This window comes from Anguilla rostrata, chromosome 2 (genome assembly GCF_018555375.3).
Source record: "Anguilla rostrata isolate EN2019 chromosome 2, ASM1855537v3, whole genome shotgun sequence".
Classification (NCBI taxonomy): Eukaryota; Metazoa; Chordata; class Actinopteri; order Anguilliformes; family Anguillidae; genus Anguilla; species Anguilla rostrata.
In genome coordinates this window covers 1343872-1371756 of record NC_057934.1, presented here as the reverse complement: position 1 = coordinate 1371756, position 27885 = coordinate 1343872, and the positions used below count along the sequence as shown (strand labels likewise).

The window sequence follows — 27885 nt, the reverse complement described above, 5'->3', positions numbered from 1 at the left end:
GGCCAAAGCTTGGAAATGCGGTGACACACCCACCTCATCCAATCCCAGCCATATACATACGTTTATGATCTCAGCTGTTGCCGCAAGACCATTTTACGTAAACTCATTTCTATCGTCAGGTTTGCGCTAATTTGGTCCTACCTTCAAAGTTTCCATGGTGATAAAAAAGGCAGTCCGTGTGGTTGCCTAAAATAAAAGGTAAGAAGTTTTATTGAGTTCCATAAGCCACCTTTGACATAAGATTAATCCGTTTAACAAGTAGAACACCATATAAGTAATAATTGTTACTTTCCAAACATATTATAATTCAGAGGTTCTGAAATCGAACTTATTCAAGCGCCCATGGTCACTTGTTTCAGACAGGCACATTAAAAACATCTTTAAGAGCGGGGTCCTTCGGTTTGAGGTTATGAGAGGTTGCTGTGGCATTGCAGTGTCTCCTTCACTTCGCCCTCCAGCTGGAGAGATTTACTGCGGCGGTGCGGCGCCAGTTGCAGCCGGAAAATAAAGCATACGTTGTAGTTTACCTCTCAATTTTTGACAGGTAAGTAGAGAGAAGTTTTCACGTCAATGTTAGGCTATATACGAATTACCGCTAAGTAGAAACCATTGTGATAACTCTGCCTGGAGTTTACCAAGTTTGAACGAGGCCTGTCGTCGATTCCAGGGACAACTGAAAGCTCGTAACGTGCTCCCGCACTATTTAGAAAAATGGAAGCAGACTTGGTCTGTAGGTTAGGCTCTAGCACCATGTTTTTCCGAATACAATGTAGCTATGTAAATATCGAGCGCCAAGTAATTGCCAAAGAAATATTGAAAACTTTAATTTTGATTTGGGTATAGCCAACGTTAGTTTGTGAACAGCTCGAATGGTTAAGACCCACCTTTTTGTCTAGATTGCGGTTTGCTGTAGCGATTCCTAGTTTGACACTAGCAAATGTACTGTGTAGTTTGGGGGCGTTTCAACATGCGCCGGCTAAGAAACATTAGAAAAGATAGTCTAGCTGCAATTTCAAATAAAAATGTGCAAAGTACCAATTCATAAACAGGCTAATTAAACTTGCTAACAGTAACATTAACTTGATTCATTATCGCTATCCACCTATCTAATGAACATAATATTTAAATTGTATTTTTGAATGTATCCTAGCTAGCCAAGTTACTAATGCTGATGCTAGGTAGCTAAGTTAGCCAGCTCACTCCATTCGACATTTGGTTAGCTGGGGTTTGCAGTCTTGAGATTTTCAGTTCGCTGTTAGCCAAGGTTACAAGTTAGATCTAATGTTAACAGTGTTGGAGTTTTGGGTAAATTGCTTCGCTAACCCTAGCTGCTTGGCTAACTGACCAAATAACGAGCTAAGGGCGTTGGAACATTGCTGATCCAGTTGGCTAGCTTGGTGAGTTAGCTAGCGTACCGTTAAACGTCAACTCAACTGACATTTGTAATCTAAACTGCCAAGCCGAGCCTGCAGTCTAGATAGCTGTAGATCTTGGAGGAAGATGGCTCTAACGCTAGCTATAGAATATTACGTTGCCTCGCTTAGTTATGTTATGTCAAGATGGCGGCCTCCTGTTCGGAAACTTAACCTTGCTTGTTTTCAAATTGACAGTTGCATTGAAGCAATGTTAATATCGTTTGCTTGCTAGCTAAATAAGATATTTCGGTCCAGCGTATATAGCTGTCTAGACTAGCTAACTTAAAAGAAATCATTGCAGTATGCATTCGCACAAGCTGAATGAATCCTTAAAGCTGGTTTGCTTAAATGTGTAATATGAAGCTGCTTTGAATTTGAACAGCGCTAAACTGGATGGCTAACTTTATATGATCTTGTGATTATTTAATTTCGGCCCTTTTACCCAATACTTCTCACTCAAGAGACTTCTTTGCCTTTTGCTAGGCTGTCCTATGTTCTTAATGGGCCTGCCTGCTAAAACAAAGCCAAAGGTTAAATAAGTAAAAATGTAAGGTTAGCTTAGCTAAGTAACGAAACGGATCTGCTGTGTTTCGTCTATATCTAGTTCTTGGCTAACCAACTATTCCGAACCAAAAGTGCTTCAAATGCAGCTGCCTAGGTTACACTAGCTTTAGGCCCTTGTTTTTCGTAACATACAGTTATCGGTAGATTAACGTTAACTTGGGACCTAGTATGATTCACAAATGACTAACGTTAGCGTTAATATTTAACTTGGCGAGTACATAACCGCCTAGCATAGGAGTCCGAATTGGCCTTGACATATGGATTGCCCCATACTTTACTAGCTAATATAGCCCGCTACGTAATTTTTGCTAACGTTAGCGGAGGTCCATGAACCAGCTAGTAGTAGTAGCCGGCGAAACGAGCTGAATCGAGAAGTCTTGGTTCCTAATAAGGCAAGATATATGGTTGGATTGCTACGTTAGCCAATTCACGTACAAAATGTTACGCGCAGAAATTTGTTTGAATTATTATTATTATTATTTTTTCCAGCTAAAACATGGCAGCTAGCTAGCTAATCACCAGACAATGGACAATTTTTGGATGTCATCCTTCACAGGCACACTGGCGACCTTTGTTGATTTGAAATGCTGTTCAGACTTAATGTAATTTTGAGGCAAACTATATGCCGTTATAGTTTCACTGCATTAACGTGCACTTTGGTTATTCTAATATTGCAGATTTTCATCAGTATAAAATTTGCACTGCTAGCTAAGATGCACTAAAACTAAACGCACCTCATGTAAACGTAAACACTTGAGGACGTAGGCCTAGTTTTTAAATTAAAATGACATAAGAATAGTAATGTGCTTTGTGCGTTGAAGTGCCTTTAATAAACGCCGAAGTGTAGCCCCGCGAGGCCAGGGCTGTTTCTTCCTGGTGCCATTGAAAGGCGTGGCCAGCTGTCTGCTCTTATTACCTGTGATTGTTCTCACCCAGCGCAATGCAAACTGCCTTTGATACGATATGCAAACGTGGGCGTGCGCCGAGTGATGTTCATTCCTGTCTCAACTCAAGGATCTGTGCCTACCTGCAGTGTGCGGATTGGATTCTCGCTGGTTTAAGATGAGACTAGAGCTCTACTTAAGGGCTTCCGTGGTTAACGGCATTTCTTTTTCGCCACAGATAGAATGGCTGTACCTCCGACATATGGTGACCTCGGCAAATCTGCCAAGGACATCTTCAACAAGGGATATGGTAAGGCATCTTAAAATGGAATAACTACTGAAACTGTAGCATGTCATATTTTAGAACATGCATATAAATGGTGTTTGATGTATAACTAAGTTTTTTTTTATTTTATTTATTTTTTAATTTCTGAAGGTTTTGGGTTGGTGAAACTTGACGTGAAGACAAAGTCTGCTAGCGGTGTGGTATGTTCCTGTTGTATAAAATAATTACAGCGTGTGTTTCAAGATTATAATATGAGCAATCCATGTTTGCTTTTGAAATTGAATCTTTCAGGCTGGTGGACCAAAATGACCTTTTTGTGCTTGCATAGTATTCATTGGAGTGGTTTCTTTTCATCTGAATGTTTTTATTGTTGACGTTATCTTTTTGTTTCGGAACTCTTTGTCAGTTTTAAGATTTGGGTGACTTGGAGCTTTGTCAACCTTTCAGTGATATGTTTGGGATAAACACTTTGGAATGTTGTGTGTCTTTGCAGGAATTCAAAACTTCTGGTTCCTCCAACACTGACACCAGCAAAGTCAATGGGAGCCTGGAAACCAAATACAAGTGGTCAGAATACGGCCTGACCTTTACAGAGAAGTGGAACACTGACAACACTCTCGGAACAGAAATCACCATCGAAGACCAGGTACTGCCAAGGGTGGAATACAAGAAATGAATACCGTTTTATTCACCTTTTCTTGATTTAATTTTATTAAATTTATTTTCCGTCTTTTTATTTCCCTAGATTGCCAAAGGTTTGAAGCTGACGTTTGACACAACTTTCTCGCCAAACACTGGGTATGTGTCTGTATACAGAATACAGAGTTTAAAGAATATTACATTTCACATAGAAGAATACAGCAAACAGACTTCAATTTGAATATTTTCTTTTTTTTAAAACTACTGATGAACATTAAGTCTAGTGTTGAGTAACATCACCCACTGCTCTTTATATAGCTATGGGCGGGCAGTAAGCCAGTTTAAGTCCATAAAACTTCTGGCCTTGTCTGCATGAGTGAGTTGGGAAAATAACGCACTCCTGTTGGGATGCATAAACAGGTGACTTACTTAAACGAAAATCGCGTTTATGCACTGCTTTCAGTATTTTGAAAACACTGTTTTGTATAGAAAATATTTCTGTCAATGTTTGGCTTGACCCGGTTGGTGTAATTGCTAAGCGTGCGTCATTTTGAATCCACACCCCGTTCATAAATTTTATCTTGCACCTGTGCAGGGAGCATGTCTAAGAGTTATCTGAATAGGCATGAATTGCTTGCTACAGGCCTTGCTTAGTAGCATGTCGCTAACTGATAACCGTCACAAGCTATCTGTCGTGATGCTGAAACTTGCTTCATAGACGGCTGCCTCATGCCTTTTTTTGGCGTTCAGTACAGTTAACTGAACCTTTCTCCTACCGCTTGCTTTCCTCTGAGGGAACTTTTGCACAGTGACTTTCACTGTTTCAGACATGCAAATACAGGGAATACGAAGTGAGTTGCGGGCTAATTTGACTTTTAACCCTTGGGTTTTCCATATTGTGGAATAATACTTTTATTTTAAAACACAGTTTTTGCCACACAGTTTTTGCCAACGCTTGTCCCTGGCTTTGTTGGCGTCAACGGGGTTACTTTTTGAGATTATGACTCATGTTCTTTGTACCTGTCCGTATCTTCTTCCCCCCCCCTCTGCTAAGAGACTCCGTTCGAGTACGGTCCATCCTCTACCACTATAGGCTCATTGGTCCAGGCACCGCCCCTTTTATGGGAACACTACCTAGCCTACAAGGCTGATTGACGAACATGGAATTCAGATGAAGCTCTTGCCACTTTACCCAGGTTTGCTTTATTGAGCAGCTTAAAGGACGCAGACTGTCCTGGTGGTGGTAAGGGCGCAGAGAGGAACAGAAGGGGGGAGACTAGTTGTAATCAGGATTGTGACTTCATGCGTGATTCAGCTACAGTGTTAAAAGCATCCAGATTGGCTGAGTTCTGGGCTGCTCCCTGACGAGGTGATTGTAGAACGCTGTGGCTCTCTGGCTGCCAGTCCTGGCTGGCATCAGGCTCCGAGCCTGGTTTCCATCGGGCAGCTGAAGGGACGGCTCTGTCCCATCTTCAAAAGAGCGTCTGACGCTACACCCCAGCCAGACCTCTCTGTTCTGCCGCCTCTGGATTTCTGGGCCCTCCCCCTCCCTCTGGCGCGCCTGCTCTTTCGGGACTCATCCCGCCAGTCGCCCGCCCCCCCGCCCCGCCATGCTGCGGTGAGGACGGCAGAAGCCTTGCCCAATGTCTGCCTCAGGCTTCTGACCCACTTAAGCCTGTGCCAGGGCCTCTTTCTTTTTGGATTTTTTTTGCGGTTGGTGTTGGAGGTATAGGTCATTTATTTTTGTTTCCACTACTTGATGTTGGTTTATTCAGTTAATTTTACGCTCACTGATTAAAAATAGGCCTTCTGTGTGGTCTTGCAATATCACATTTTGTATTCCTGAGGCTAACCCTAATATTCTCCACTTTCACAGCCCGCTGTCGCTCTGTATAAGAGCATCTGCTATATGATTGCTTGTAATATAATTTCAATGAGTGTGGGTAGTTGAGAATTTTCAGAACTGTATTTAAATCTTTGTCTCACTGTATTAAAATAGCATTATTTACTTTTTTGTAAACAAGGTAAGTATACTGATAATGTTTCAGAGAATGGTCCTTGGTGCCCTTTGAATCTAACGCATGTATATATCTGTTCGTCAGCAAGAAGAGTGGCAAGGTCAAGACCGCCTACAAGCGTGAATACGTCAACCTGGGCTGTGATGTTGACTTCGACTTCGCTGGGCCCACCATTCACGGGGCGGCCGTCGCTGGTTACGAAGGGTGGCTTGCTGGTTACCAAATGTCCTTCGACACCGCCAAATCCAAAATGACCCAGAACAACTTCGCAGTTGGATACAAGACTGGGGACTTCCAGCTGCACACCAACGTGTAAGTCTTTAAGGTGTGGGTGATGGATATGAGGACTGCTGGTTAAGAGTGGGTCAATTAAATTGTTGGAAGGGGGTGGGGTGTCTTTAAGAATTGGGGACATATATATATCTGCTAGAATCTAAACTGAATCCAAAGACATGCAATTTATGCACTATGCGTGTGCTTTTGGACAGATATGTTAGATTTGAAGTGCAGTTTCTATAGTGAAAGCCATATAATCCAGTTTTTAGGGTGTGTGCAGTCTGTATATTTCTCAGTGATTTTCAGAAAAAAAGCAGATGCCTTTGTGCTGGTGATTGGCCGGTGGAAAATAATCGGCTTGTCTGGTTTTGGGCCCTGATGCCTCCTCTTGTCGTCACAGCAACGACGGGTCTGAGTTCGGAGGGTCTATTTACCAGAAAGTGAGCGACAAGCTGGAGACGGCCGTCAACCTGGCGTGGACCGCGGGGAGCAACAGCACCCGCTTCGGCATCGCGGCCAAGTACCAGCTGGACTCCAGCGCTTCCATTTCAGTGAGTACTTCTGTGACTGAGCTCCGCACGAACCCAGCCCCCAGCCCTGTATTTAAAATCTGCGCCATTTCAGTGAGTACAGCTGTGACTGAGCTCCGTGTGAACCCAGCCCCCCAGCCCTGTATTTAAAATCTGCGCCATTTCAGTGAGTACAGCTGTGACTGAGTACAGCTGTGACTGAGCTCCGTGTGAACCCAGCCCCCCGGCCCTGTATTTAAAATCTGCGCCATTTCCCCTGAAAGTGTGCTAGATTTTAATGTGTTTAAAGTAATCTAGCTTGACCCGTACTGGTGACATATGGTCTGTATACTGTGTGGTTGACCACATAGTGATGCATAAAGTTTTCAGCTTTGATATAGCATGTTGAATTATTTTGTAATGCGGTGTATATTATTAGCTCTGGTTTATATGCAACACTTAAGAAATTGAAGGAACCATTTTTAATATCCCGCAGTGTCATTTTGGTTTCATAAATTGGATTGTTGAAATTTTTTTTTTTTTTTTTTTTTTTTAAAGGCTAAAGTGAATAACACCAGTCTGATTGGAGTTGGCTACAGTCAGACCCTGCGACCAGGTATGTACCCTGCTAAGAGGGGAAAGCATTCTTAAATATCTGCATGTGTGTTTGAGCTATGGGGAATGGTGAATAGCACCATAGAATTGAGCTATTTACTCCAGTTTAAAAAAGAAAATTTAAATAAAATCCTTGCCTTAAAATATCATGATTTGAGAAATGCATTTGAAAAAATTTCATCCTAAATCGTTTGGTGTTTATCTTGCTGGAGAGTATTACTTCCAGTTCATTTTGTGATCCGATGTTGAAGAATATTGTTAAAGAATTTGCCGGCCTGATTAGAGTTTAATCTCAGAACTCGTCCTCTTGCAGGTGTGAAGCTCATCTTGTCGGCTTTGGTTGATGGGAAGAGCATCAATGCCGGTGGCCACAAGCTGGGACTGGGTTTGGAGCTGGAGGCCTAAGGCCCTTCCCTGTAGAGTCAGAGATGAGGGAACATCAGAAGAATTTGGCCTTAAATGTTATTTCCAACTCAACCAGCAGGGGATTTCTCAAAGGGATGCGTTTGAAGCAACAAGATACCCGATCCTGTAATGATACTAGATGGTTGCCGGCCAGCTGGTGTCCATTCATTTTGGTTTGTAGTTATTGATGATGCTTGTAGTAGGTCAGTTATTTATACATTTCGATGTATCCAAAACTCTGTGCGCTGCCATCAATGAAATACACCATTCTCTCAAAAGTGGACGTTTGTGAATGTTTCGCTTTTCATTTCCAATGTGTGGTCGGTCAGACGTAAAATGGTGGTCATGGCATGGGGCGTGGCTGCTCTCCTGGCTTCACTGCGGTGTTGTTAATAACACGATATTCCTGAGTTCTCTGACCTGCAGAATGTAAAACTCCACCAACGTTATCGATACTCCAGCGAGCACCTTTTTATTTAAATATTGTTGTACCTCCATTTCTCTTTCACACATAGGACACGCTTTTGCGATTTCAGCCTGTACACTTCGCCAGCCATCGGTGACTACTTGAAAGTAAAAGTGAGCGAGAACCTAAACGCGAAGGCCACCCTTAAGCTGAGCAGTTTTTGGGTGGTCGCTGTCTTGAGGGGTAGCTTACCTGCTGTGACAACCAGTCAGTTGGAGACCAGCGTATGTGGTGAGAGTGACCTGCGTTTAGTTTCTACCTTGGGTGAAAAACTTGTAATGAAGTTGTGCAGTACTGCCAAAATTGACTTTATAGATTTGTTTCAGACGGAATTCAGTACTTAAAGCTGTCAGTGCCCCCCACCATGTTATTGACTGGCCATCGAGAAACCGCAGAAGTCCTCTTGTGTATGTTGAACTTTTCAATAAAGTCTTTGAACTCCAGAAAGCTTGATGTCTCCAGCTTTGCAATTTTCGAAAAGAAGGAATTTGCTTGCGGTGTCCTGAGAGAGGGTTCTCAGTCTGGTGGAGTTCAGGGAATCAAACGCTCGTTTCCATCCAAGGACCTAAACTGAAATGCTGCTGTTAGTCCACCCTATCATATGACCTCATATGACCAAGGCCTATGAACATTGCAAACACTCCATACGCAGTAAACTACAACAGTTTTTATAGGAGTTTGAGGAAAAGGACACTACTGCAGGGTGGATTGTAGCTGTGTGATTTTTAATGGTATGCCAGGTGTTTCTGATTTTAAAACGCACCTAATACTCATTTCATTTGGATGAAATCTATACTTAAGATTCAGTTGAGTGACTTCAGTGCATTTGCAGGTATTTGACCACAGCCTTCTGTTTCTGGAGGAGGGTTGTGTTCTGAACTAGTCCCCTCAGATCTTTAATTAGAACGTGCCTTTTTTTCAAAGTAGGACACTGTGCCACAACCCATTCTGCAAACAGTGAGCGATTATTAACGTTCTTTATAGCATATATTTGATCATTTGTTTTAAAGTCTAATAAACATGATCTAAAGCAGCCTTAGCTATGTCCTTGTAACTTGGCCTTCCCTTCATTAATTGCCAAAACACCATACGATTTAAAGTTATTGCAGCTAGCTAATATTCCTGTACAGGTACATCTGACAATCTCTGTAAAAACGCTGAAATTGCCCTGGTCTGTATCCAGATTTCTGTTTGTAGGTGGATTCTTGTGCTGTTATTCTGAAAGGGAATAAGCAGGAAGAAGATGTTGCTGAGGTCATTGATCTTTATTTGCAAATGAACACGCATTACATATTTACACATTACTGATATGTTATGTTACCCTTTTTTAAAATTAATTTTTTAGTATCCTTGATACCAAACATCCTTGTACTGTTGAGAAATTCAAGAATTATGAAAGTCAGAATAAAGCTCCTCCAGCTTCCGTAGGCAGGTCTGGACTTCGGAGTCTTCTCCCGTGTGATAGCACACCCAATCCTAGTTTCCGTATGTAACGACGCACTTTAACGGATTGCGCTCGTTCTCCTCCTCAGCCCTCTTCAGGTATTCCACAGCCTCGTGAGTCTAACCTCGCAAGAATTTTACGTAAGCAAGATGATTGAGGGCTCGGCCCTCAATTAGTACTCCCCTCCCGTGTGGAGTACTAATAGTCTTGTGCAGTCTAATTTCCATAAAAGGGAGATCATAATTTTCCTTTTTCAAGTCCCACGTAAAGTGACACTCCAGTCTCATCAACTTCTCCCTAATTAGATTAATTGGAAAAAGATACGGTGTCATCCCCAGCAGCACGTGGCTTTGTATGTGCATGCTATTCATTTTACAGAAGCATAATGCACCGTGGTATTTTAGGACATCCTATAACAACTGAACTGTGGAATTAAATCATAATGGCCAAACTCTATTAACTGTAGGCTAAGCAAAGGAAAACAGTTGATGCCAACATTGTCATGGATGCAGAGATTAGTACCCAAGCCATGTTTGATTAAATTATTCAAATGTTTTAACTCACAGCTTCCTTGCCAGAGTTGTGAATAACAAGTCATTTTATTCACAAAATATCAATAAATAATTAAATAGGTAACTGTAAGGGTGCATGTTAACTATTGGGTCACGTCCTTCATTGATCCTATAGCCTAAATGCTTCTAGCTTGCACCTCTGCCGGTGGTACAGGGACCAATACAATCGATTGCAATAAATTGACCTTTTCAAACAAAGTGAAGGTAATCCCGCTACAATTTATTATTACGACGTACAGACAGTAGGCTAGGCTACTTTTTGGTCAGTTTCGGGGACTTGTTGCAAAAATTACGATGCAGCACGCAGCCACGCCCTTTCCCAAATAAGGTGTGACCTCACCCGCAGGAAGGGGAGGGCTTGCGGGAGGCAGGTGTGGTGGCGGGAGTTCAAACGTTCTTGTGAATCGTTTGTGCCTTCGGTTTGTTTGTATATTCAAACAAATAGACCTATTTTGTTTAGTGATAGGATGGGGGTCTCAAACAAAGGACGTGTGTATGAATTTAGGCTGATCTACTTTAGTTAGTGTTCTCGTTTGCCTGGGTAAACACCTGCTTTCGTAGAACGGACCTTCGTTAAGTATCAAACCACTGGAAATATCTTCGTTCCGCGGTACTGTAGTATGTTCTTCGGCTTGGACCGTAATAGGATCATAACCGTATAAACAATCTAACTCATCCAATATTGAGAAAGGAGAGGTGCCCCTGGCCTTGAAGACTGGACTGGCGTGGGCTCGAGGACAGTTTCCCGCAGCTACGGTGAGTGCAGTCCAATTATTCCCTCAAATTGAATGTGTTATATTGGTTATAAAATGCGTTTTTTCGGAATGTGAGAGCATTTGACGTATTCGTACACCATCAACACAAATGATAATATTATATAATATTAATAATATAACTATAATAATATAACTCAATCTTATCCAGAAATGGCCGGTGTGTGGGTGCAGGCTTTTGTTCCAACCAAGCGGTAACACACCTGCTCCTACTAATCAAGGTCCTTTGCAAAGACGCTAGTGGTTGATTCAGGTGTGTAACTTCTTGGTTGGAATGAAAGCCCACACTCACACTGGCCCTTTCTGGATAAGATTGAGAACTGCTGGTTTAGGGGAAGAGGAAATGGCTTAAGTGAGTTATGTTTTGTGTCAGAAACCCAAGGTTAAACTGAAAATAGAAATGTATCTTTGACAACAGATTATTTTTTTAGATTCTAAGAACAGTGGTTCTGTCTCATTGCAGTTTTTTAAAGTTCTTCCACACAGATCATTCTACAAAGGCCCCAATAATGAGTATTTATATGAGCATATATGAGCAGATCAGATTGAATAAGTTATGCCCAAAAATCTAACTGTGTGGCGAATATTGTTCAGAGAGTACAGGAAGGCCGGTATTACTGAAGCTGGGGCTTCCTCCAGAGAAGCAGGTCACAGGCTGATATCAAACGCTGATCTCGTCAGTGATGTGTGTGGCTTGCAGCGCTGTAGGTCAGGGGCGTAATTGGTTGAAAAGTTACCCAGGAAGGGAGCGTTTCCGTATGCAGTTTAACCAGGTGGGTCAACCGACAACTCGATTTTCATCTGCTGTACTGACCCGGGGAGTTTTTTTCAAGATTAGTGGCTGTATCCTCGGTTCCGTATTTAGAAGAAATTGTTTAAGCGAAGCTACTAAATAAGATCTTGCCTGATCGAATGCCTGTGATTTTCTGAGGAAAAATACAGATGATTTGTACGGTTTGGCAATTTGTGAAGACTGATCATTATCGGGGGCCAAACTGATTAAGTATCACTGGTTGAGTCTGCTTTAAAGTCCTGTTTCACACAGAGGACGGGTTCTCCCCTCAGCTTTAGAGGTGTGGAGTCTGGAATGTTTACCATGTTCTACTGTTCTGCTAGTGCAGCTCGTACACTTCCGCATGTAACTGTAGCATGCTGGCTAATGCTCTGCCTTCATCCAATGGGTGCTGGAGAGAGGCCATGACCATGATTACGGGGAAAAAAAAAAAATTAAATCGAAATAAAACCACGCAGCACATCCAAGGAATGGACACAAAAATATTTTAATAATATCCGTACATATGCTGCATTTGTTTCTGTTTAAAAATAACTAAATACTCATTAAATACGTGTCCCAAAATGTGTTCAGTTAACGAGCTCCTATGCGTTAGGCTTGCATATTGCGTGTCCTTTGGTTTTGACCTTTCTCACGGCAGATGCTGCTGGCGCGCCCCGCGTTTTATACGGAGTACGCCACCGGAAGCCTTTTCTTCTACTTCAGAGAATCCAAACCCCACAGTTTAAACTCTCAACCACCTGGCTTACCCACTCTACGCTGTTTGGATACGGAGGACCAAAAGTGCCAATATTAAAGATAAATGACTCGAATGAATGAATTGATAAAAATAAATGCAAGAAAACTGTAAAAATCAAATCTGACATAAATGGCTATTTCTGCATTTATTTCTTGTCATTAATTTCTGTATATTAATTTCTGTATGCCTTTGTCCATATAATAACGAGGGGGCTGTCAATCAGAGTACGTCATAGTGTCAGTCTTATTCCCATTGGTTGATTGACACCAGAGTGTGTAGACCGACTGTATTTTTTGTCCTCCGTATTTGGATACTATAAAATGGCTATATTATGTCTTGCAATACAGTTACGCAAGTATTTAATGTGAATACTTCTGCCATTTTGCTCCTGATCTGAAATCTGAGACTGAATAAATCAAAGTGATTCCTAAACATTAGTTTCTCTTTCTCTAGACCATTACTTCACTATTTACCAATGCATATTTACTTTTCTATCAAATACAATAATCAGATAAATCAAAAAACACCTAAAGATCATCCCTGAATACCAAAGAGTATTTGGTCACTGCACAGGAAGTAGTAGTTCATCTGCAGTAGTAATGCCATAAGGAGAGTCAGTGCTAGGACTTCCAGAACGTTCCGGACCCTTCCGGACCCTTTCTCGCGTCCGCCGACCAGCATCAGAGTTTGAAGGCCAGCGTCAGACCGTCTCCCACGGTCAGCATGCTCACGTTCACCCGGACGTCTCTGTGGATCTTCTTGTTCAGCCTGTCGATGCTCTGCGTGTCCAGGTCGTTCTCTGCGGGGCTGACGACCTTACCCCCCCACAGCACCTGGGAGGGGGGAGAGAGAGGACCGGGGAGGAGCCTAAGGTTACGTTACGCGGCGACTTTCATATACACATTACTTACACAGCATTTACATCGCATCCATTCATACAGCTGGATATATACAGGAGCAATGCAGGTTAAGTACTTTGCTCAAAGGTACAACGATGTCCTACCCGGGAATCGAACCTGTGACCTTTGGGTTACAAGACCAGTTCCCTACCCATTATTCTACCCATTATTTTTCTGTAGAGGCCATGACCCAGTCCCGTCCTACAGTTGGATATTTACTTCTGTAACTGAGTTTAAGGGTCTTACTAATCGTAGGCTGACGGTGTTTATTCTTAAAAGCTTTCTCAGCTGAAAGAAATGGGGGGGAAAACTTTAAAGCGGTTTTCAAATATGAAATATGAAGTAGAGCTGTGTGGAATACTCACGTTATCAATGGCTACGATGCCCCCTTTCCTCAGGAGCTGCAGGGACTTCTCGTAGTAGTTGTCGTAATTCTGTTTGTCGGCGTCGATGAACACAAAGTCGAAGGTCTCCGCCTCGCCCGCTGCGAGGAGGTCGTCTGTGGAGAGACAGATCGGGGCGTCAGGCGGGGACGGGCTCCCGACCCAGGCCGGTAAAAACATGGCCGCCGAAAGGCTTTAACGGTGAAAAGTGTTACCGAGGGTCTGCAGTGCTGGCTGTATGCGCAGGTCAATCTTGTGCTCAACGCCGGCCTTAAAGAAGAAAATAAAATAAAGAATAAATAAATGAAAGCATAAAACATGGACGTGTAATCCTGGAAAGTTGAATTCCATCAGGTGTTTTTCTCGGATCTGTGTGTTGTAGTTGTTCCAATCATCTTTGGTATGCACTTATTGTACGTTGCTTCGGATAAAGGCGTCTGCCAAATAAATTAAATGTATTCTTCAAAGTCTTAAGACATGCCCCCTAAACACTATGATTACAAAAGGGCTGTCGGTAGGAGCGGTTTTTGGGGAGTTATGAAGTTAGGGAAGCTGATGAGTAATGGGCTTCAGTGCAGTGGGTGGTCATGTGACCAACGCATGCTCAGCCAAGGCTAGTTCTCATTCCCGGAAGCTTGCCCACGACTTCCTGTACATCAGCAACTGCATTTTCATTTTCTTGAGAGGGACACACAACTAAACCTTTATTCTCCATTATGTCCTTTCCACTGTATCGCTTAAAAAGGCTCGAGCAAGATGTGAAAAAGATGCGTGAACACACTTTTTGGTGTTACTACTTTTGTGTTACTTTCAACACATTTTGTGTCAGAGTTACTACTCTTGTGTTATAAATATACAGTGTTACAAAGAGGAAGACTTTTCAAGACAGACTGTTGAAAGTAACACAAAATGTGTTATCCTTAGCTACACTTGTAGGTGTTAAAAATTTTAAATTGCCCAGTGACGTTATGAGCTGTTTTTAACATCTTGTTCTGAGAGTGAGGAATTTACCAAATCGTTATCTTGTGTGAAATACAGTTGAAAAGCATGTGCAGTCTCTACGAACTGAAAGGTCTACACTGCGGTGTCCCCTTTGCACTGAAGTCTCAGACTTTCCCAGCTGATGTGCTGGGTGTATTTAACGCAGTAAATCACTGTTTAAAAGGGCAGCAAAGCCTGCAGGCCTCCAGGGCGTGAAGGCCACAGTGCACCAGATGGTGGCGCTATTTCAAGTTGGACTGGAATGGCTACTACAGTGAATTTTACTGAGTCAGCACCTCCTGTTCTGTTCCTTCTAATCCACAGACCTTAAGCTGATGTTCAGGGGTTTTTTATTTTAAAATGATCAACTTCCGATATTAAAAATGGTTATGGCTCGGCGTTAAAAATGTTACTTTCGTATTTCTACAGTTTTGCTTGCAGTGGTCGAGAGGGTTCAGTTCTAAGGGTTCCATCTTGTGCTCTGAAGTGCCATCGGTCAGTTCAGCTGGAAGCACTCGTGTGATCGTTAAATAAAAACTAGCTGTTGGGAAAGCAGACCCAGCTTGGCTTACCTCTTTCCAGAAGGGCTTGCCCACGTTGGCGTAGTCCTCTTTGATGTCACAGGCCACAACATGGCCGTCGTCCTGCACGGCCAGTGCCATGTTCAGGGCATTGTACCCCGTGTACACTCCTGGAACACGCAAAGGGTACGAATGATGACGTCTGGGCATTTCACCTCAGGACAATAACAGTCCCCCCCCCCCGCTCTTTATAAGGTTCAATATCGGCCTTCATTTGAGTCTCTGAAGGCTGGAGACAGTCCTGCGGGATACAGCTGTAAGGGTGCAAGTGGAGTCTGAAAGTGGATTGACTATATTAAAAATGACGATTAGGCTTCTGTGGACTGACGTCATTCTAAATAAGCTGTACAAGAGAAGCAGTGAGTATTTATTTATTTAAGCTGTGATTTGGCTGACCCTAAAGCTGAATTGTCCTCTGGGGGGAGAGTGGATGAAAGCAGGGTTTTTTTTTTCTCGTACCGATCTCAATGGCTTTCCTGGCCTTGATCAGTTTCGCGAGGTTTCCCATGAGCTGAGCCTCCTCACAGGCCACCATGATGAAGTTCCAGGGATCCTCCAGAGTTCTCTGTCACACAGGAGAAACTCGAGTCTAAACAGCGGTTTCGGTTTTAGTTTCGTCGTACCCTGTCACAGATGATTTATACTGATAATTCAAGGTCTTATGAAGTTTATTCAGCGAGATGGCTGTTCCCATTGGTCAGATGGTTGTGATGCGCCCTTGATTATGTATGACTAGACACAAAGCGCATGAGTGTCTCAAGGAATTGAAGATTTACCCTCAATAAATCTCTTAATTGCCTCCGTGATTTTTAGTAGTAAAAAACGTGCAGCGTTGTATAATGCTGCCCTCTGGTGGCCACTTTGTTGTATTGCCCTAGTGAAAATGAACCCACAGGGAATGGAGGCGGGAGGGGGGGCGTATCATTCAAATTTGCATAAGCGACATACTTTTTGGGACCTCGTTTTGCATGGATGAGCTTGTATTGCTTCTACTTTCCCTGTCAGAAGTGAGGGACACATTATGCAGTCATAAATTAGGACTCGCTTACCAGTCTGAGTTTTTTAAGCGCAGGATGCTCCCTCATTGAGTGGTTCAGTACATACTGCATCACGGGATTGTCCTTTCCTCCACAGTGACTTTTGACGATGCTCATGATGTTAAATGCGGACCTGCGTTTTCCTTCACAGAGCATAATTTGCAAGAATGGCACTTAGTATAAAAGAAAAAACGTTGATTTTCTTTGCATCCATTTATCTGCTCACGGTAATGCAGCAGTCAGGTTACTCAATGTTAATATAATACACATAATACACAGTACATTACTGTATGCATCACTTGGATGCAACCCAATTGCGTGAAATCATGAGAAAATCATTACGTTTGGAATATTTTTTTATTTTATGTTGAGACTTGTACAACAGAATATGAAAAAATTATTTTGACGTTCGCGCATCACAGGGCGAATGCAAATGTACGGGTAATTTTGATCACGTTTTATGGAAGCCAAACTGCTAATTGTTTTGACTTGCTGTTTGACAGTTGAAGCACAACCTGTAGATGCACTACTAGGGGGAGTAGCACGTCATTACCGTGCAACACGAATGATATGATAGGCCTGCTATTCAAGTAAAGTTTACTTTAAAGGCGTCGCACAAAATGAAATGCATATCCGACTTTTTTTTAAATTATTGTTTTTAAAGTCAATTAATTGAGTTATTTGTCTCTTATTTATTCTTTTTTTGTAAGAGTAACGTCAAGGTTATTCTCAATAAGAAGCTTAGTGCCTAATTCTATTCTTATTTCACACTTCAAAGAAGTATAGGACGCTCAACCAAAACGATAGGGCAACTATCAGACTGATTTAACTCGCAATAGTCTTCACTGCCCGTGAAAACCAGGGAAACCAGTCAAACCAACAGTTTGACTTAGGTCACTGGGCTTAGCATTGTATATCGCGTTCGTGGGTAAGATTAGACTGGTTTTTAGGACATTGAGAACTATTACAAACAAATCAGATCCTTACCTATTAAATAGCCTGCCGCAAGAACAACACCGAGCGTGGCAGTGCCAATCAACGCTTCTTTATTTACGGAGTTCTGAAGCATTGTGGCAACCACTGACTATGAAACGTGGCCAACGAACGAAGCAATTCCGAATCCGAATCCTTACGCTGTACAACAAAATACACTTCCCCTTTACCGTGGTGTTTAGAATATCTGTATCCCCCAAAAGTGTATCTACAAATGTAATTGTTTCCGTAATGTTTCTACAAGTGCGTTTCTACAATGTGAACATTTTGCGACAAAATGAATCGAGAAGGTGCAGCGCCGTGTCACGTGTTCTTTCCCATACGTAAAAGGAAAGTCTAGTTATTTGCATGACTAGGCTATTTGCAAGCTTGACTTGGCAGTACAACTCACGTAAAATTGTATGTGATGGTTAAGTAGCATTAACTGGCGCCTATTATTGTAGGCTAATGCTGTGCGAAAGGCTACGCTGAGAATAAACCGAGAATAGGTGCACATTTATTTCTAGTATCAAAATGTTAAAATCTTTTGCCATACTGTGAGGGTTAATTGAGCATCCATAATCCTACATTTTCCCGGTTATTGCTGTCACACACACCTATAGAAGCCTAACTGCGATACGCTTTCCAAAAAATATTTTTGCATGGACTCAACCGTTTTATCGTTGGATGTCATTTATTTACTTACTGTAGGCTACTGAGATGATCCAAGTGGTGATTCAGTTGCAACCGCTAGCCTACCGTTCGGTTATATGAGCAAGAAAACTGGCTCTCGGTTTGGTTAAAATGGCTTCTGTGAGGGAGGGGAATGATCCCAGACTAATCTTTTTTTTGTTTAACTCGTGACGCGCCGTTAGAGGCATTCCACGAGTTAATGAACCAACACTGTTGGCTACAGTCTGAGTAGAACGCCTTTGATAGTGTTTCAATGGCCACAACTGTGCTAAAATACACAGCCGGGTGTATTTAATTTGATGTACGTTTAGCTTCCGCAGGATGCTAAAACTGGATTCATTTACACTTCTGATTCTTCGAATACAGCAAAGTGAGAGTATATTGTATTTGGAAAAGCATTTGTTGGTGATCGAATGGTTTAATAATGGAAAATATTCTTCAGTAACACGGACAGAGGTTATTTGGTTTATTCAGAATTGATCATTTTCGTTCCTGTTTGGACGTTATCATTTGCTGTTGACGTTATAATGGTAACAGCGAGTAGTATCCCTCCTGCAACAGAGTAGTATCCTTCAGTATAGGATACTAACATGTTAGTGGTCTACTTGAGCCTGCAAATTGCCTCATTAATTTTCAGTGTAGGCTACAAAACATTTTCCAAATGATTTTATAAAGTTTGTGATGAATTGGCTCCCTCTGGTGGTTACATTGTGTTATTGTGTGCACATTATTTCAGTGTAATTTCTTTGAATGCTTTGGCAACATTGTACGAATACAAAAACATAACATGCACACAAAAATGTAATATTAACATTCAAAGCAACGTTCTCCGCTACACTGTTAAAATGAATACTGTTTAGGCCTAAATGTTTATAATAGAGAGTTCCAATAGTTATTTTTATTTTTACATTGTTCTGTAATGTTATTAGCATTTACGTCTAATGACAGGTACTCTGTAAAATGTCCCATGCTCAGACTTTAGCTCTGAAAGCGCACACGATCCCTTTGGGTCTCGTAGAAACTCTTCGTTGAGTTGGTGCTGAACACTGTGCTGAGTCGGGGCACAGGTGCCAGGCACTCACAGGTAGAAAGCTGTGTGACAGTGACTGTGCCCCCTCAGAGAGCTGATCTAACGGGAGGTGTGCACTGTTACCTGTGTGACCTGGTTGCCATGGCTGTCCGCATCCAGCGCCCCACGCTATTGGGGGAAGGAATTTTCGGAGCCTCTGTCCCACTCCTCTCCGGGGTGTCCGAATGACCCACGGCTCCAGATGTGGATGGTGAACTGACCGCTGTAAAAAAAAAAAAATCCTGAAATGAAACAGTGGGGTGCTGAGATGTAACCCTTTAAAAGATGAGCGTTTGAAAGGGAGCAGGTGGTCGCCCTGGGAGATGAGCAGACAAACTGGGCCTACGGTCACATGACTGAGTTAGGACAGGGCCCTGAGAACACATCACACAGGGGGGGGAGAGACTGTAGCAGGCAAAATCTAAGATCAATCAGTTTTGAATTTTGCAATGTTACAAACGTCTGATTTAGAAATATTTTGAACTTTTTTGTTCTCCCCTCAACCTCTATGGCATTCTAATACAATTCAATTAAGTACAACATTTAGAGATGTTGTCCCTGCCCCAATTTGACCTTTATTTTCTACTTTTATTTTCCCACATGTGCTGCTACGTAAATGGGTGAGGATTTGTGGGATTGCTTGCTGTCATAAAACGGAGGAAAACTTGGTGTGCTTTTGTAATTCCCGTTTGACTGCCAAACGAGGTGCAGCAGTAGATGATGCTGATTTGATGTAGATCTCATGCAGCACGTGAGGTAATCATGCATATATTCTGTCATGATGAGCTTATCGCTGATATGTCACCAAACCAGAGTTTACGAGGAACGCTGGGAGCTAGCTGAGAAGATCAAGGAGGACTATTTTTTTAGCAGTAGCATTTCACAGGATAAACGTGCTAATTTCAGCCTCCCTTGTGACAGACCTGCTTTTCGGGTTGTTCAACATTCTTTGAGCCCAGGTAAATTTTCTCAGGAAATATTTTTTTTTAAAAACGGCTGACCTACATCTGTGTGTGTTAAGATGAGAGTATTCTCGCAGTAATATCCTAAAGGTAGCTAGGTGAGAAATATTTTTATGTATTGAAATGTATCTGTGTCTTTCAAGACATTAACTCTTTCTCATCATGCATTGCGTTTTTTTTTTTGTGAGCGTGCAGCAGCAAAAACACTCTTACATTTTTCCAGAAGGAATGCGAGTTTGTTGGAGCACTGTACCAAAAAGACTAATCCCTTCATTTGGCAAATGGCTGTTTAGATGACCAGGTAGAAGATAAAAAAAAAGTTAAAGTATGAATTGTGGCATATGGCCTTTGCATCGCTATAATATACCTGGCTTAAGACGGGAACTGGGCTCGTCCGCACAAAACAGTCCCCAGCGCGTGAAGCGGCTGCATGCGTTTCTCAATGGAGCCCTTCTCATTTGCGAGAACTTGCCTGCTTAATAAAATTAAGCGGTTATAAATAAAGTGCATCAAAGCATCTCTGAGGGCGACAAACATCCTCTGTTGATGTCTAATTGGATACGTGCCAATGCGAACATGTCCCCCGAGCGCGCGAGTGCACATCAGTTAAACGAGCCACGCGACTTCAGGCGTCTTTTTTTCTCTTCTCCTCAACGTGTTTTCGCTTCACGCGCGACGGCGGAGCGAGACGCCTAGAAGCCAGCGCCGATCAGGTCTTCCGCGAGACGGCGAAGCTGCGTTTCCGCACCCTCTCTCCTCACAGCTCTACACTTCATGTGACACTAATTGTTTCTGCTACTTGTGCCGAGTACTTCCTGTTCTCCCGCGCGCTCTACAGACAGGGCTCCGGTCCCTCGCCTGCTTTTTGCCTCTGTTAAAGAGCGAAAAGACGTCTTTTCTGTCTGCACAAAGCGCTCGTCTCGCTCCTCTCGTCCCTACCCAGGCCTGCTCGTTTTCATGTGGCTGGTCGCCTGTCGCCAACCTGCAGTATTACCTGCTGAAAAAACACTCCAGGAGGTTTTCTGCTGGAATTTAACACAAACAATGCAGCTCATAAAAAATAACAAATCATCCAGGGGTTTGTGTTGTGATTTTCTGTTGAAAGTTTAGGTAAATGTTCCCAGACTGGGCTCAATACCTGTCCTAATAACTGAACCCCCCCCTGTCCCCATAGCTCCCACTGATGGTGTACTAGACAGGCTCTTCCATTCACTGCCAAACATGTCTGCTGTAATTCAGCTAAGTGCTGATTTGAGGTTCCAGGTGAAAGTTTAAATATGTATTTGAAATGGAACTTCCACAACTGCACTAAATGTTACCCCAGATGGCATTAGCACATATAAAGACTGAACTTGGCGGTGTGTGTAAGTAATTATTCAGCTAAATAAATAACACAAAGAAAGCAATTAATAGTAAGTATTACTTTCTGTAGATGCCATACTCACATGTTTGCCATTTGCTTTGAAATTTGTATGGCAAATTATTTAAAATCACCTTTACACTTTTATGGGGTGAAATGAAATAAGCTTGACGAACTGCATTGTTGTGTGTACAGATGGAGTTACAACAGTGACAGGCAGGCATGTCTTTGTGTGGGGGGGGAGAGCTGTAATATTTCCAGGGACACGGGGGGCCTTGGGGGCAGAAACATTGAGAACCACTGCTCTAGAACACCAACGTCAGCTTAGCAGCTCGGTTTAGAGATACGGTGTGTACTACATGTGGTACACGCTTTCATGCTGAGAGTGGCAGTGTTGCTAAGGAGATAAGGCTGATGTCATCCTCTTCATACTCTCTAAGCCTCGTTATCACCGGGTGAAACATTGTTTAATGCACAATATACACACCCAGACAATCATTTACACAGGAAGTACATGAAGCAGGTGTGTTATTTATTATTTTTGTTTAAAGAACCAATGCATAGTTGCAATATCTGCATACAGTACTGTCCTTAAAAATGACATTACTCTCACAAATGAATGGTAAATAATGTGTTTGTGCTGTATGGTGTGCATGTGTGCGTGGGGGAAATTTGAAATTTGTGTTTTTGGCTTGACTGGGGTTCACTGCATTTAGTGAAAACCGAAGTGTGATGTCATGTCGAAGGATGGCTGAGCGTAGCCGGGCATTTCTCCCCCCCCGGTACACATGCACGATGGTGAACAGCGACGCAGAGCAGCTTACTCAACACATCCGCACGCACACTCGTGCATTTCTGCTTTAATCAAGACGCGGGGACGTGTGTACCATCAGCACTTTCACCCCGCTCCCGCTCCTCCGTGCGGTCTGTCAGACCCGACTGTGTAAAGAGCAGCACCAGTTCCAGCAGCCAGGGCTCGGCCAGATGTATTCAGCGCGATTCCCATTGCGCCAGAATGACGCCGGGTCGGGGGGGTCGGGGGGGGGCGCAGAGATTGATTTTGCAGTGTGATTCATGTTACACATTGTGAAGGCCTTGAGTCGCTCATTGAAGTGACGGCCCGTATCTTATTTTTTTCTGACAAGTTGGTCCATGAGCTACGGCATTGAACACATAAACATAAATGTTTATTCAAGCTACTCTCCCCTGTTGGGACATTTTAGGATTTGAGCTTGCAGTCAGAAACGTATAATTAAAAATAATCAGTCACCTTTTAAAAAAAAAAAAAAAAAATGTCAGTTTTGCATATAGGTGAGTGTTCTTAGTCCGCATAGATATGCCATTATTGTGGAACCAAAATGCCGCCTTCTAAATGGAAAGTTTCAATTAAGTAAGCCGTGGGTTGTTTGTGCTTGTGTATCAGGAATGTCAGACAGGTTTTGGGACCAGCTCAGTTTGACACCTTTGTCTCTCCCCCCCCCTCTTTGTTTTTGCGAGACATTCGGTGGAAGCACAGAATTCGGAATGATTGACAGTTTGCGCTTGACTTTCAAATCACTCACACACACACACACACACACACACACTTCTCCCCCCCTTAGCATTGTATGCAAACAGACACAGATTTCGGTTTTTTTTGCGGAGTTGCGACAGTCCTCACAGATGAAAGGGCTCGCTCCAGGGCGATCGCGCTGCGGCGATGCCTCTCGTTACGAAAGACGCCGACGCCTCGCGCAAGGGCGCAAAAGACGTGTCATTTCCTCAAAAACAATTAGCGGGTGAAAGCAGGACTTTTTAATCCCCCAGACTGGCACTGCCAGCCTGCTCCGCAGGCCTCTCGCGCCAATCTCTTCTGACATCTCAGATCCCCCCCCCCCATCCCATCAGTCAACGCTGTGTTTACAGGAAGTGTCTGTAAATCCAGAACTTCCTGTCTGTATGCTCAGACAGCACTGGAATATTAAATGATGGCTTCTTAAAAGAAGTAGAAAAAAAAAACAGGTTCTTGCCCATGAGCTGGCTGGGCTATGGGCTGCCTCAAAATGAAGGCTCCTGCGCTGCATATGAATAAGAAGCTGTCTTATTTATTTATTTATTTTTGTTTGTATTGAGTTAGCTGTGCAACACTTTGGCTACTACAGGTAGGAGGAATGTGCTCAATTTGTGCTACCTTGGCCAGGTGTACAAGCACTCGCACCACAAATGGATGAGACCGACCATCGCGTTGAAGATGCGCTGTACACTGGTTTGTGAGGCCAAGTTTGTCGGAACTTGTGAACGCTGATGGAGACGGTGAAGTCAGTGCGATTTGGCGCTTTGCTCATGAACCCAAAAGGGTGTCAAGATGATGTCTGGTGACAGATGGGTAATTAATAGATAATGCAGCAGATACTGCCTTTGGTTGTTTATTTGCTTGACAGATGTGACTTGCATTGCCTACGTTTCTGTCTGTTTATGCAGCTGGGTCTTTACTGAAGGTAATTCAGGTTACATCCTTCCTGAAGGGTTTGACAGCACTGCCTCCCCCCCCCCCCCCCAGGCCCCCCCAATGGCAATCAATCCAGGAAGTGCAGTACTAAGATACAGAAATGATGCAATGCATACAGCAAGCATGTGGAGCAGGATCAATATTAAAAACATACAAATGTTTAAAACATTCCCGTAACATGGTACATATGGTTTGTGCCATTTGTTAGCGTAAGGAGATGGCGTTTGATATTAGGCCCGCCTGGGGGGGGGGGGCGGGCGGGAGGGATATGATGGTTATTAATCCCAGTGTGTGAGTCGGTACTCTACCACACCTTCCCTCCCCTTCACTCCTCCGCCTCACCGGCGATGTCCTGCAATTACCATAAATTAAGTGCTGATGATGATGATGATGGTGATGATGATGTTCTCGCTCGGGTCAATTTGCTATGGCAAGTTGACCCACTTAATTGAGTCGATTATCGCCCCCCCCCCGAGCCGGAGCTGAGGGGTCTCGTGGAGCCGGAGGAAATGGCCGATGCGGTACTGCGGTCATGTGACCCGGGGCACGGGAGGGGAGGGATCGCCAGAGCTGTGTGTGTAATTCGCGCGCAGACACCCACCGTATCCGGACGGAGTGTAGCACAGTGGGTAAGGAACTGGGCTTGTAACCAAAAGGTCGCAGGTTCGATTCCCGGGTAGGGAACACTGCCGTTGTACCCTTGAGCAAGGTACTTAACCGAAATGCTTCAGTATATATCCAGCTGTATAAATGGATGCTGTGTAAAATGCTATGTAAAAGTTGTGTAAGTCGCTCTGGATAAGAGCGTCTGCTAATGCCTGTAATGTAATGTATGTATCCAACGCTAATTACATCACGCCAAGATGGCGGTCTCCCTCATCTGCGCCGGACACGCCAACAGAAGGTCAGGAGCAGCGCTCATTAGCACGGGGATATCAGAGAGCAGCAGTTCATACGAGTGACTTTCCATATGCGTTTTAAAGGGGGTGGGGTGATTTAGACTGCAGAATGGGGTGTGGGGTGCAGCAGAAGCCTCACCAGCTGCTGGTAGTGCCCAGGTTTGGTCGGATTGGTCTGTGTGTGCAGGGAGGGGGTGGTGGTTAAGTTAGTTAAGACTTATGGGCAATATAAATGTTTACACACTACAGGACATGGCTGCATTCGTTCCTGTAAATGCATAAATGCATCTCATTTTGAATGGGGCCCAAGCGCTTTGGACCAACAGCCACCCAAGTCCTGTTTTTTTTTGCCTCTGTATGTGTATCACAATTTTAGACAAAGGAGGAGAGAGTCTTTTTCATTACAGAACTGACTCTTCCCACCCCCTGTATGCAGCTGTAACACTGACGCAGAAATCACGTCCTGGTTAAGAATGCAGGAAATGTTCCATGAAGCCCACAATGACTTTTATTGATGGGTCTGTTGATTCTTAACTGCATGGTCATTAATTTTTTATAAGCCACTGGGAACAACAAGTCAGCTGACAGGTGCTATCACTAGGAGAGGGGAATAAAAGAACACAAGCTCCTATAGAATGGCTCACATACTGTTCCGAACAATGTGCTGTGAATTTGTGTTGTGCACCTTGCCTTATTATGGATATAGCAAGATGTTTTTACAAGAACACTGTAAACACCGCAATGTCCATGTCAACTTTTAGTTTTGATGGCCATGTACATAACCCAGGTCTTATTATTTTTGCAAGGAGTCTTAGCAGCGATGTCTGAATTCTCGTCATGCATCAACGGGTTGAAAAGCCTCGACTATAATGGTGTAAGTGCAGTAGTTAAACGCGAAGCCCGGTGTGATATTTTGTTGCACCCGCAGAGAAATCACGGAAATTAATATTTGGGTAGAGCATGCAACTGCATGCGCAGTACAAGTGCTCGGGGAAAAGTAAAAATGATCTATGGCGTTTTGCCGTGCGGGGAAACGGCGGGTCTCCACGGTGAGGTAGGCGGCTAACCCAAGCGCTGAACCCGGGCCACGCTGTGTATAACTACTCAACTTTACTGCCTTTATTTGGGCTGATGAATGGCCGACTTATCGGATACGCACCCTCTAGGTTGACGCGGGTCCCGGGAGGGCCTCCAACCGCCCGGTTAAAGACGAACTCCAGACAGCTGGAGAGAGTAGAGGCGTTCTCCTCCGGGGCCGCGTCCGCGCAGCTGCCTCGCGGAGGAGGGGGGGCCGCCCGAGGCTCGCGCCACAGTCGGCGCGCAGACATCAGACGAATACGCGCAGTAATCCAAAGGTAACGCATTAGTCCGCGTGTCGGGGGACCGCTGTTCGCGATAAATACCTCCACTGCTCACGGCTGTTGTCAGTGGCTGGCAAACGCATAAAACTCCTCTGCGAACCCTTCGTTTATCTCATTACTTGAATTTATTTCGACGTTATGCACTCGGTATTTTTTCTTAATCGCGCTGCTCGGAGGTTTGCAACTGCTATGGATTTCTGAAAGAAAACCGGGCTTATGAAAGCAATATATTACTGCACTTAAGCACTTAGCAGCCCAGAAAAGTGAAATAAGGCTACAGCTCACTTTATGTTGTGTTTATATGAAAAGAGCCATTCCACAGTGCTGTGTTTATTGGTTCTGCTGCATTGGTTATGACACACAGTTCCTGTGCAGATGGGCATGTTTGCTTGAGGTGATTTTACCTTGTTAATATTTATTATGTTCAGAATAAAACATCATAATTCCATACCATGTCAAATGTGCTCTGAGCAAGGCATTTGTAACAGCTGTTTGTTTATTTTGGTTTACCATGGCTGTAAAACGTTAATATGAACAGTTGTCTTCAGCTTTTTTTTGTGTATTGCAAAATAATTAAAAATATATTTTTTAAACATGACAAACTGAGAGAGTAATAAAAATTAAAAGAAAGAATAGTGCAATGTGGTAACAAAACAATGTTCTTTTCCTTTTTTGGGTGGTAGGGGGGAAATTTGCATTGTTTTAAAATGACAATATATCTGAAGTTAATAACATTTGTCTTGTGGGTGTGATATACACGTAACAACAATCGTGCAGGTCTGGCTACAGACAGGCCTACTTATTGCACTCAAACAGTGAGCTATACTCCACACCGCACTTATCACTGCATTAGTGACCAGGAATGCGACAGTTTCCCTAATTGACTGCTGGACTTAATTTCAGCAGGCTTTTCTAAAAAAAAAAAAATAAAAATTTGAAACGTGGACTCGGGTTTGGTTTTTTTTTTTTTTTTTTTTTTCCCAAAAGTGTGAAATGCGAGGCTGTCACTTTCGCGGTTTCTCTTCCGTCTTCCGCCGGGCTCCGGCAGCGATCCTTCAGCGGGGCTGACAGCTGAGCCGGCGCCGCGGCGTTCGGCGGGACTGACGGATGAGCCGGCGGTGCCGCGGCGTCAGAAAGCTCAGCCCTGACAGCGCTGCTTGACAGCCGTCTTCCACATAAATATACTCCTCCTTCCCCGCATAATATCACCTTGACAGGAAAAGGAAAAAAGGGGAATCTCTCAATGAAAGATTTGATAGGCCTCTAACTTCAGGGGCCAGGTCATTATTATGTCCAGCTTTAGCAAGACCGTTCTTTTATGGTCATTCAGTGCCTTCGATCAGCTTAACAACAACCAGAATTGTTCTGTTCTCTTTATCAGGAGGCAGTTTGCAGACGGTCCCTTACTCACATGGTATAACTTCACGGAGGCGAGACTGACTAGATGCACTAGATAAAAACCTCCGAAGAAGAATGTAGGTGAGTAGTTGCATTCACAGTGCACAAAATGTGGTTATCATGGGTGCATAAGTACCTGAAAAAAGGCTACATTCTGTAGGGTAATCATCGGCCACCAGGCCTATCAAGCATTTTTATATGCAATGCTTGTTATTTTCCTGACTAAATTAGTGCTCCGATTACCAACAGACTAGCTTTACATATACTGTATGTATGTGTGTATGTATACGTATGATATCCAATTTATGGCCGATAAAGACAATGCACCACATACAAATAATATGCTACTCCTTGCAATCATATCTAAATATGTGGAGAAAATGGAGGGCAGGGTTATGGCCCAT

General features: G+C 43.3%; 2 protein-coding genes and 1 long non-coding RNA gene across 6 annotated transcripts in view; 2 read left to right on the top strand and 1 right to left on the bottom strand.

The window, feature by feature from the left end:
- Positions 1-385: 385 nt before the first annotated feature.
- Positions 386-8524, top strand: vdac2 (voltage-dependent anion channel 2). Its single transcript, XM_064314757.1, has 9 exons — positions 386-544; positions 3102-3173; positions 3300-3349; positions 3643-3795; positions 3895-3947; positions 5891-6118; positions 6483-6633; positions 7150-7207; positions 7520-8524. Exons 2-9 carry the CDS (start codon positions 3107-3109, stop codon positions 7609-7611), a joined length of 852 nt encoding a protein of 283 aa, XP_064170827.1. The 5' UTR covers positions 386-544; positions 3102-3106; the 3' UTR covers positions 7612-8524.
- Positions 8525-9760: 1236 nt separating this feature from the next.
- LOC135243194 (uncharacterized) overlaps positions 9761-27885 on the top strand; it is a 268390-nt gene continuing 250265 nt past the window's right edge. For 2 of the 3 annotated variants that reach the window (XR_010326579.1, XR_010326578.1), the window contains exon 1: positions 9761-10849. This is a non-coding gene — a long non-coding RNA (uncharacterized LOC135243194). The remainder of the gene's footprint in view (positions 10850-27885) is intronic. The other variant, XR_010326577.1, reaches the window with a different exon arrangement.
- Positions 12128-18117, bottom strand: LOC135243161 (catechol O-methyltransferase domain-containing protein 1-like). 2 transcript variants are annotated; one of them, XM_064314778.1, is made up of 7 exons: positions 17958-18117; positions 16292-16422; positions 15702-15807; positions 15234-15352; positions 13896-13950; positions 13663-13796; positions 12128-13231 (listed from the first exon to the last, which is right to left on the bottom strand). In XM_064314778.1, exons 2-7 carry the CDS (start codon positions 16394-16396, stop codon positions 13079-13081), a joined length of 672 nt encoding a protein of 223 aa, XP_064170848.1. In that variant the 5' UTR covers positions 16397-16422; positions 17958-18117; the 3' UTR covers positions 12128-13078. The 2 variants fall into 2 exon arrangements, with proteins under 2 accessions (XP_064170848.1, XP_064170839.1); XM_064314769.1 differs by lacking the exon at positions 17958-18117 and adding an exon at positions 17267-17513.

Bases quoted from the DNA above. Each gene is read 5' to 3' on its own strand.
- vdac2 (XM_064314757.1), top strand. From the start codon at position 3,107: ATGGCTGTACCTCCGACATATGGTGACCTCGGCAAATCTGCCAAGGAC. The intron at 3,174-3,299 runs GTAAGGCATCTT...TAATTTCTGAAG, and splicing joins CATCTTCAACAAGGGATATG to GTTTTGGGTTGGTGAAACTT. The intron at 6,119-6,482 runs GTAAGTCTTTAA...TTGTCGTCACAG, and splicing joins TTCCAGCTGCACACCAACGT to CAACGACGGGTCTGAGTTCG.
- LOC135243161 (XM_064314769.1), bottom strand. From the start codon at position 17,348: ATGCTTCAGAACTCCGTAAATAAAGAAGCGTTGATTGGCACTGCCACG. The intron at 16,423-17,266 runs GTAAGGATCTGA...TGCTCTGTGAAG, and splicing joins TGCGGCAGGCTATTTAATAG to GAAAACGCAGGTCCGCATTT. The intron at 15,808-16,291 runs GTAAGCGAGTCC...CCTGTGTGACAG, and splicing joins CGCTTAAAAAACTCAGACTG to AGAACTCTGGAGGATCCCTG.